General features: G+C 39.1%; 1 protein-coding gene across 1 annotated transcript; it reads right to left on the reverse strand.

Annotated features, from left to right (window-relative positions):
• Positions 1-3256: 3256 nt before the first annotated feature.
• On the reverse strand, positions 3257-4980 carry LOC103230978 (olfactory receptor 2G6). Its single transcript, XM_007990122.3, has one exon. The coding sequence runs from the start codon at positions 4812-4814 to the stop codon at positions 3864-3866; it is 951 nt and encodes a 316-aa protein (XP_007988313.3). The 5' UTR covers positions 4815-4980; the 3' UTR covers positions 3257-3863.
• Between the last annotated feature and the right edge of the window lie 6320 nt (positions 4981-11300).

Here is an 11300-nt window from a genome sequence, read left to right on the forward strand (position 1 = left end):
CAGTCACTGATGGACATTTGGGTTGATTCCAAGTCTTTGCTATTGTGCATAGTGCTGCAATGAACATATGTGTGCATGTGTCTTTATAGCAGCATGATTTATAATCCTTTGGGTATATACCCAGTAATGGGATGGCTGGGTCATATGGTACTTCCAGTTCTAGATCCTTGAGGAATGGCCATACTGTTTTCCATAATGGTTGAACTAGTTTACAATCCCACCAACAGTGTAAAAGTGTTCCTATTTTTCCACATTCTCTCCAGCACCTGTTGTTTCCTGACTTTTTAATGATTGCCATTCTAACTGGTGTGAGATGGTATCTCATTGTGGTTTTGATTTGCATTTCTCTGATGGCCAGTGATGACGAGCATTTTTTCATGTGTCTGTTGGCTGTATGCATGTCTTCTTTTGAGAAGGGTCTGTTCATATCCTTTGCCCACTTTTTGATGGGGTTGGTTTTTTCTTGTAAATTTGTTTGAGTTATTTGTAAGTTCTGGATATTAGCCCTTTGTCAGATGAGTAGATTGTAAAAATTTTCTCCCATTCTGTGGGTTGCCTGTTCACTCTGATGGTAGTTTCTTTTGCTGTGCAGAAGCTCTTTAGTTTAATTAGATCCTGTTTGTCAATTTTGGCTTTTGTTGCCATTGCTTTTGGTGTTTTAGACATGAAGTCCTTGCCCATGCCTATGTCCTGAATGGTATTACCTAGGTTTTCTTCTAGGGTTTTTATGGTATTAGGTCTAACATTTAAGTCTCTAATCCATCTTGAATTAATTTTCATATAAGGAGTAGGGAAAGGATACAGTTTCAGCTTTCTACTTATGGCTAGCCAATTTTCCCAGCACCATTTATTAAATAGGGAATCCTTTCCCCATTTCTTGTTTCTCTCAGGTTTGTCAAAGATCAGATGGCTGTAGATGTGTGGTATTATTTCTGAGGACTCTGTTCTGTTCCATTGGTCTATATCTGGTTTGGTACCAGTACCATGCTGTTTTGGTTACTGTAGCCTTGTAGTATAGTTGAAGTCAGGTAGCATGATGCCTCCAGCTTTGTTCTTTTGACTTAGGATTGTCTTGGCAATGTGGGGTCTTTTTTGGTTCCATATGAACTTTAAAGCAGTTTTTTCCAATTCTGTGAAGAAATTCATTGGCAGCTTGATGGGGATGGCATTGAATCTATAAATTACCTTGGGCAGTATGGCCATTTTCACATTATTGATTCTTCCTATCCATGAGCATGGTATGTTCTTCCATTCATTTGTGTTCTCTTTTATTTCACTGAGCAGTGGTTTGTAGTTCTCCTTGAAGAGGTCCTTTACATCCCTTGTAAGTTGGATTCCTAGGTATTTTATTCTCTTTGAAGCAATTGTGAATGGAAGTTCATTCATGACTTGGCTCTCTGTCTGTTACTGGTGTATAAGAATGCTTGTGATTTTTGCACATTAATTTTGTATCCTGAGACTCTGCTGAAGTTTCTTATCAGCTTAAGGAGATTTTGGGCTGAGATAATGGGGTTTTCTAAATATACAATCATGTCATCTGCAAACAGGGACAATTTGACTTCTTCTTTTCCTAACTGAATACCCTTGATTTCTTTCTCTTGCCCGATTGCCCTAGCCAGAACTTCCAACACTATGTTGAATAGGAGTGGTGAGAGAGGGCATCCCTGTCTTGTGCCAGTTTTCAAAGGGAATTTTTCCAGTTTTTGTCCATTCAGTATGATATTCGCTGTGGGTTTGTCATAAATAGCTCTTATTAATTTGATATACGTTCCATCAATACCGAATTTATTGAGCGTTTTTAGCATGAAGGGCTGTTGAATTTTGTCAAAGGCCTTTTCTGCATCTATTGAGATAATCATGTGGTTTTTGTCTTTGGTTCCGTTGATATGCTGGATTACGTTTATTGATTTGCATATGTTGAACCAGCCTTACATCCAAGGGATGAAGCCCACTTGATCATGGTGGATAAGCTTTTTGATGTGCTGCTGGATCTTTAAATGTCACATCTTTGGTCTAGGGCCGTATTCTATTTCAGTTGATCGAGACTGTGACACAGGTACATTCTTCCCGATGCCGTGGTTCTCAAGTTATCAGGAATAAAGCATTTGTACATGTGAGGCTTCCTGTACAGCGTCTTCTCTACTTGCATATTGTAAATAAAAGCATGCACTCCTCAGCATGCTCTGCTCAGTTCCCAAATCTTCCTTCCATTACTGAGGGAGGAAAGTCACATAAGAATATCCTAGAAGACAAACTTAACCAGACTTACTTCCCTCTTGTTTTGTTAAGTTGGATATTCATCATTTTGTTTGCTGAAAGTATATTGAAGAGGTGCCAGTTGGACAGGGTATTTGTGAAGAGGCAGCCTGAGTTATTAGTGAATTCTCCTGATGCCTTTTTGTTCTGTGTGTGCAGCCATTTTGCCTTCAATCCAGGCTTTATGGCAGGTCCAAACGTCATCCTTAACATTTGTAGGCAGGCCACAATATTCACACAAGGATGAATTATTATAAATCTAAATGTTGGAAGGCTGAGGCAGAGGAATCACTTTAGCTCAGGAGGTCGAGGCTGCAGTGAGCCATGACTGAGCCACTCACTCCAGCCTGGGCAACAGACTAAGACCCTGTCCAAAAAAGAAAAGTCTAAATCACTTGAAAATTCCACTTCCACCCCAGATTCTGCCTGCATTTTACCCTTCATTTGCACTGATGTTTTCATGATTCTTTTCCCTTATAATGAGAAAATGAAGTAAAATTACAACCACAGATTAAATCACTTTTTTCTGTAATTGCACAGTTCTCTTAAAATACTTGAAGATGACAAATTGATGAAGTTCAGTCTCTTTGGGAAAAGAAAGAGAAAGAGGCTGAGACAGACAAAAATACACAGAGATAGAGACAGAATTAAAACAAAGTAAAAGTTTGGTCAAATATAAGAATACAGTTCTTATTAAAATGCTTCTAAATATTTCATTTTTTGCTGCTTTGAAAACCAAACATATAACTATGATCATTAACAGGAGACAGTGTGTGGGATTCATGTTTCAAATTTTAAAGTATAAAATTATGTGAGTAACTTTGTTTTCCAGAGTTTAAGGCCAGAAACAATAATTTATTTTATGAATTTTCTATAAACATGTTAAAACACTTACGTTTTAGTGTATGGCACTTTTACTCAACTTTTAAACAATTAAAAGGGAAACAACTTAAACAATATATGAATCAGTCTCCTTAATGCAAGTTTGCTTATTTGATTCTTTTAATAAAATATTAGTCATTATTTGCATCCTGCAATTCTGTGGAAACAAAGCATCACAACACTGAATAATTATTGTTTCTCGTGTTGTAAATAAGCCAGTAGAGTGGGATGGTACATTCTCTGGCTAAAACTTACATATTCTGGGAAAATGGTCATATATTTTTTCATTGTTTTTCATTGTTATCTACATTATATACATTGCTTTGCCTAGTCACATATATATATACACACACACACACATATGTAGATGCACACAAACTATATAAACTGTGTAACTGTAGAAATGGCAGTGTGTATCAAGTGCTATGGAAACATATGAAACACTTAATTCTGCAGAAGGATGAGAAGGATGGTGTTTCAGGACAGCTAGGGAATGCAGGTGACATTTCAGCTGAGCTTTGAAGCACTAGAAGTTTATCAGATGGGCCGGCACATTAGATAGAAATAATGGATACATGAACCTTGATGGCAGGTGGAGTAAAGGACAACCGTTTTTTTCTAGATTGAACCTAGTGTCCTGGGATTGACAAGAGGAATGTCTGGGGAGAATGAACCCTCACATTCGGCCTTGGCGTGTTTCACTTCATTGAATTCCAGGTGTTTCACTAGTTCCCGTGGCTTTGTCCAATAGCATTTCCCAGCATCAGGGTCCTCAAGGCCCCTTTCACATCTTTGTTTCCCAGAGTGTAGATAATGGGATTTAAAAGGGGGGTGACTATGGTATAGAAAAGAGAAACAAACTTTCCCTGGTTTTTGGATCTACTATTGGCCGGTTGAAGGTACATGAATATGATGGTCCCATAGAAAACGATGACCACAACCAGGTGAGAGGAACAGGTCCCAAAGGCCTTTTGGCGCCCCGCAGCTGATTGTATCCTTAACACAGCTTGGGTGATAAAGCCATAGGAGACTAAGATGAGTAACACCGGGACTACTAGAAAGACTACACTGGCCACAAAGAGTTCTGCCTCATTGAAAGTCGTATCCACACAGGCCAGTTTGATGAGCACTGGCACCTCACAGACAATGTGATCCAGTTTGCGATGACCACAGAGAGGCAGCTGCACAGTGAGGGAGCTCTGAATCAGGGAGGTAATGAGGCCGCAGAGCCATGCTACACTGGCCAGAGACGCACAGAGCCTCGGGTGCATCATGACTGTGTAGTGCAGTGGCCGGCAGACAGCGGCATAGCGGTCATAAGCCATGACAGCCAAGAGGATGCACTCAGACGAGCCCAAGCCCATGGCCACGTAGAGCTGGGCCACACAGCCACCGTAGCTCATGGTTTTGTCTGTCTTATTCATGGTAACCAGCAACTGTGGGGCAACACTGGTGGTAAAGCAGATGTCCACACACGAGAGGTTGCTGAGGAAGAAGTACATCGGAGTGTGGAGTCTGGAGTCCAGACGAGACACTAGTATGATGGCAGTGTTCCCCAGAAGGCTCAAGATGTAGAAGAACAAAATGATGACAAAGAGAAACCTCTCTAGCTGAGGCTGATCTGAAAATCCCAGGAGAAGAAACCCCTTTTCAGAGTTGTTGTTGGTTTCCTCCATTTTCCTGCAGCTTCAGGACACATCAGCTTCAAATACTAAGTGATTAATATCTGGGGGAGAGAAAGTAATGAGGTCAAGACTGGTAATCCACAATTGTTTACAGTATGCTTCTGTTCCTTATGTATCTCCTAAAACATGTTGTGAAGACCTAGAGAACTTTCCTCAACATAAATCCATGGGCTGAAAATGCCACTTCCTTCTATGTTTATTGAATGAAGTTTTACTCAAATGACTAAAGTATTGTATTAACTTTTGTTTTGATATTTGTATTTACTCACTCTTTGCTTATTCTTGTACTTTGCCGATTTTTACACTGATATATTTGTATGTTCAAATGCTGTATTTATGCAGTAAAGCAACTGACCCAATGTCCTTTCTATGCAAATATTTTGTTATATTTATACAAATATATATATTTTTTGAGATGGAGTCTTGCTCTGTCACCCGGACTATAGTGCAGTGGCATGATCTCTGCTGACTGGAACCTCTGCTTCCTGGGTCAAATAATTCTCTTGCCTCAGCCTCAAGAGTAGCTGAGACTACAGGCATGTGCCACTATGCCCAGCTAATTTTTGTATTTTCTTTTGTTTTTTGAGATGGAATCTCACTCTGTCTCCCAGGCTGGAGTGCAGTGGTGCAATCTCTGCTCACTGCAAACTTCACCACCTGCGTTCAACTAATTCTACTGCCTTAGCCTCCCAAGTAGCTGGGATTACAGGCACAGGCCCCACGCCCAGCTACTTTTTGTATTTTTTTTTTTTTAAGTAGAGATGCTGTTTCACCATGTTGGCCAGGCTGGTCTCGAACTCCTGACCTCAGGTGACCTACCTGCCTCGGCCTCCCAAAGTGCTGGGATTATAGGCATGAGCCACTGTCCCTGGCTTCAGTTTTGTATTTTTAGCGAGATGCTGTTTCACCATGTTGGCTAGGGTGCTCTTGAACAACTGACCTCAAGAGATCCACCTGACTCAGCCTCCCAAAGTGCTGGGGTTACAGGCGCGAGTCACCGCACCCAACCTCTATACAAATCTTGACTAATATTCACAAGCTACTATCAAAGTGATATTGTCAAATGCCAAGTCAAAATAAAATGGAGAATTTATAAAATGAAATGTGTGTATATGTTACTCTATATGTATAATAGTTGTCTAGGTAGAATTACATCAAAAGCCAAAGCAAAATTAAATTTTTCTTTTTAAATTATACTTTAAGTTCTAGGGTACATGTGCAGAACGTGCGGGTTTGGTACATAGGTATATGCATGCCATGGTGGTTTCCTGCAGCCATCAAACCATCATCTGCGTTAGGTATTTCTCCTAATGCTATCCCTCCTCTAGTCCCCCAACCCACCGACAGACCCTGGTGTTTGATGTTCTCCCTGTTGTGTCCATGTGTTCTTATTGTTCAACTACCATTTATGAATGAGAACATGTGGTGTTTGCTTTTCTGTTCCTGTGTTAGTTTGCTGAAAATGATGGTTTCTACCTTCATCCATGTCCACGCAAATGATGTGAACTCATCCTTTTCTATGGCTGCATAGTATTCCATGTTGTATATGTGCCACACTTTCTTTATCCAGTCTACCGTTGGTGGGCATTTAGGTTAGTTCCAAGTCTTTGCTATTATTAATAGTGCCACAGTAAACACATGTGTCCATGTGTCTTTATAGAATGATTTATAATCCTTTGGGTATATACACCACACTGCCAAAAGTAAATTATAGATTCATGCTATCCCCATCAAGCTACCATTGACTTTCTTCACAGAACTAGAAAAAACTACTTTAAATTTCATATGGAACCAAAAAAGACCCTGCATAGCCAAGACAATCTTAAGCAAAAAGGACAAAGCTGGAGGCATCACACTACCTGACTTCAAACTATACTACAAGGCTACAGTAACCAAAACAGCATAGTACTGGCACCAAAACAGAGATATAGACCAATGGAACAAAACAGAGGCCTCAGAAATACTACCACACATCTACAACCATCTGATCTTTGACAAACCTGACAAAAACAAGCAGTGGGAAATCAGTTTCATGTTTAATATATGGTGTTGGGAAAATTGGCTAGCCACATGCAGAAACCTGAAACTGGACCCCTTCCTTACATCTTATACAAAAATTAACTCAAGATAGATTAAAGACTTCAATGTTAGACCTAAAACAATAAAAACCCTAGAAGAAAACCTAGGCAATACCATTCAGGAGATAGACATGGGTAAAGACTTCATGATGAAAACACCAAAAGCAATGGCAACAAAAGCCAAAATTGACAAGTGGGATGTAATTAAACAAAGAGCTTCTGCACAGCCAAAGAAACTACCATCAGAGTGAACAGGCAACCTACACAATGGGAGAAAATTTTTGCAATCTCTCTAAGGTCTAATATCCAGAATCTACAGATAACTTAAATTTACAAGAAAAAAAAAAAACCCTCAAAAAGTGGGTAAAGGATATGGACAGACACTTCTCAAAAGACATTTATGCAGCTAACAAACAAGAAAAAAAGCTCATCACTGGTCTTTAGAGAAATGCAAATCAAAACCACAATGAGATACCATCTCACACCAGTTAGAATGGCGATCACTAAAAATTCAGGAAACAACAGATGCTGGAGAGGAGGTGGAGAAATAGGAATGCTTTCGCAAAATAAGTTTTTAAAAGTAAGTGAAAAAAGAAGACCAAGAAAAATTCCATAGCTGTGTGTGGAGCGCAGAGTGCTTCCCTACCTTCTGAAGTCACAAAAGATGATGCCAAATCAGGTGTTTTAATTGTGTGTAACTTTAGCAGCAGGGGAGAAGGAGAAACTGAGCAAATATTAAGCTAATAGGTAACTTATACTCTAATTATGATTTTTGTAACTTTCCAATGTGTTTGTGTGTGTGTGTACACGATATAATTAGGGGGCAATTCGGAGATTGCGTTATTTCTGTAACTATATATAGATTTCTTTGAGGCCAGAAGTTGTGGAATTTAAGACTTTCTTTTCCTTAAGAGAATGAAGCTATACAGAAACCCTCTGTGATGAGGAATTGTGTAAAACCATCGTCATTTGAGCTAGAATTATTTAGGGGAAAGACAAAAAATCATTTGATCCTCAAAGCACTTTGTTCATTCCCTCTGTTACTATTGTTGTTAATGAAGTTAAAAATAAGTAGAAAGCTGAAACTGTATCTTTTCCCTACTCCTTATATGAAAATTAATTCAAGATGGATTAGAGACTTAAATGTTAGACCTAATACCATAAAAACCCTAGAAGAAAACCTAGGTAATACCATTCAGGACATAGGCATGGGCAAGGACTTCATGTCTAAAACACCAAAAGCAATGGCAACAAAAGCCAAAATTGACAAACAGGATCTAATTAAACTAACGAGCTTCTGCACAGCAAAAGAAACTACCATCAGAGTGAACAGGCAACCTACAGAATTGGAGAAAATTTTTGCAATCTACTCGTCTGACAAAGGGCTAATATCCAGAACCTATAAAGAACTCAATCAAATTTACAAGGAAAAAACAACCCCATCAAAAAGTGGGCAAAGGATATGAACAGACACTTCTCAAAAGAAGACATTCATACAGCCAACAGACACATGAAAAAATGCTCATCATCACTCGCCATCAGAGAAATGCAAATCAAAACCACAATGGATACCATCTCACACCAGTTAGAATGGCAATCATTAAAAAGTCAGGAAACAACAGGTGCTGGAGAGAATGTGGAAAAATAGGAACACTTTTACACTGTTGGTGGGATTGTAAACTAGTTCAACCATTATGGAAAACAGTATGGCGATTTCTCAAGGATCTAGAACTAGAAGTACCATATGACCCAGCCATCCCATTACTGGGTATATACCTAAAGGATTATAAATCATGCTGCTATAAAGACACATGCACACGTACGTCCATTGCGGCACTATTCACAACAGCAAATGCTTGGAATCAACCCAAATGTCCATCAGTGACAGACTGGATTAAGAAAATGTGGCACATACACACCATGGAATACTATGCTGCCACAAGAAAGGATGAGTTTGTGACTTTTGTAGGGACATGGATGCAGCTGGAAACCATCATTCTCAGCAAACTATCACAAGAACAGAAAACCAAACACCGCATGTTCTCACTCATAGGTGGGAACTGAACAATGAGATCACTTGGACTCGGGAAGGGGAACATCACACACCGGGGCCTATCATGGGGAGGGGGGAGGGGGAGGGATTGCATTGGGAGTTATACCTGATGAAATGACGAGTTGATGGGTGCAGCACAGCAACATGGCACAAGTATACATATGTAACAAACCTGCAGGTTGTGCACAGGTACCCTAGAACTTAAAGTATTAAAAAAAAAAAAAAGAATAGACAACTATTGCAATGCATAGGCTAAATCATGGAAAATAGTACGATTTAAACCAATCTCCTGTCAACTATATACAGTTATATGCATATGCATGTGTGTGTGTTTGCTGGTGTCTCTCCTCGCCTCTTCCACTACACTGTATCTTAGCACACACCGTTTTCTGCCTGGACCTCAGTGAGAGGTTTCTATCCAATAACCCCTTTCAACCTTTGCCTTACTCATCCCGTTATTCACAGACAAACAGAACACAACTCATCAAACATAAAAAAAAGCTTTGGTGCTGGTATGTATCTTTAGCTCTACTATTCATCTTAGCCTTTCTACTTTTATTCTTAAAATGTACACTAAGCTTTCAAGACAATGAATAATAAAAGAATGTACAAGTGATTATTTCAATGAAATCGGGGAAAGAAAACCCGCTAACTACAGATGACATTTGAGGCAGACAGAGACACATCAGAATTGGTGCAGAAAACCAAGATTTGGACCAGGAGACCCTGCAGGGAAGACAAATGGGATTTGAAGTTACTGGTGGTGGCAGTGCTCAAAAATATCAGGAACCATCTTTTCCTAGATTGAGAGTGTCATCGCATCAGCCTGAACTTCAGAGCACAATTATGATAGACAAGGAGGCAGGAAGCCATCAAAAGAGCAAATGGAAAGAAGGACCACATGGGGAGGAGGTGGTGGAGCTAACAGGGCAGCATAATCTACACTGGGGTGATCGCCAGGCCAGGCCTGCCCACGGTGAGGGGGTGGGATACAGAAGAGGACACGGAGAAGACGGCAGGAATGAGTATGACAAGGCGTGAGGAACCTGCCAAGACTCCCCAGTGCCTGTAAACTCATGGAATTCCCCCAGTAATAACTGAAAAGGCAAATTGAATCTTCAAAATAAGATATGGAAATTCAGTTTCCTTCCAACACTACACACAAAATAAAAATAAGTAGCTAACTTCCTAGCAGAATCAATCAATCCACCCAAAAATTATTGCCACGAAGCAGAACTAACTCGTGATACGGTATCACACTTAATTTACAAAGAAAAAGTCCTCGATAGGCACTTTCAGCAACGAGAGATCGTCATGAGCCCAAAATACTGGAAAGCAGAGACTTGATAATTGACATGGTTTGTCACACAACACAAAGATGTGAAATGGAAATTAGCGTGACCCAGGAAAGAATTTGAAGAAAATGATGAACAATAAGCCAAATGGTTGCTTCATAGTTTATATAGCAATAAAATAATGAAGTTGGTAAGTAGTGAAGCATCAAGCAATGATACAGTAATAAACACTAAGAAATATTGACTAAATTTGGATGTTAAACGAAAAAAAGGGAGAGAAAGCCATTGTATTCTTATGTATGCTGGGGAATCAATAGACATTGTGTAAATGGAAAGATGACAGTGTTTAGTCTTCATAAAAATATTTCTATACTTTATAGAAGTGTTAGCATAAAGGTAATAGAAAAAGTATAAACATTGTACTAAATGGAAAAAAATAGACAACTTAATGACTTTTTTTTTAAAAAAAGAGGGAATATAATATAAAACATGAAAAAATGCAATTAACCTTAATGGGCATATCAATACACAATGGGATTAACACACTTCTTAAAGGAAAACGATTACTGTTCCCTCTGCCTTGCAGTCTTTTCCCCAGATCCACTAGAACCCATTTTTTTCAATTATTTTAGGTCTCTTCTTTGCTATTTGATTATCAGAAAAGATTTCAATGACCAATGAATAAAAAAGACTGATCTGTCCCTTATCCTATTTTTCTTCATAAAATTAACAATCTTGAACATATTTTTATGATTCTCTTTTCCACAATATAGTGTCATATTAATAAGATGTGACATTTTGCTCATTTTTATCCGTGGCGTCTGCTGAAAGCCTAACACGGTGCTACCCCCAAAGCAGATGCTCAAATATGTTCGAATGAGTTTATTCAGTCACTTTCTGGAAGGAGAGGGCTGGGTCAGACACAGTGCTAAGGACTCAGAATCCTTACTGCTAGAATGACAATGAAATGACAGCATGTCACTGGCACACTTAAAATGAAACAATATCAATACTGAAAATATTTGTAAGGTTTATTTGAAAAAAGATAAAA

The sequence above is a fragment of the Chlorocebus sabaeus genome, chromosome 25, assembly GCF_047675955.1.
Source record: "Chlorocebus sabaeus isolate Y175 chromosome 25, mChlSab1.0.hap1, whole genome shotgun sequence".
Classification (NCBI taxonomy): domain Eukaryota; kingdom Metazoa; phylum Chordata; class Mammalia; order Primates; family Cercopithecidae; genus Chlorocebus; species Chlorocebus sabaeus.

Coding starts and splice junctions, on each gene's coding strand:
- LOC103230978 (XM_007990122.3), bottom strand. CDS start 4,814: ATGGAGGAAACCAACAACAACTCTGAAAAGGGGTTTCTTCTCCTGGGA.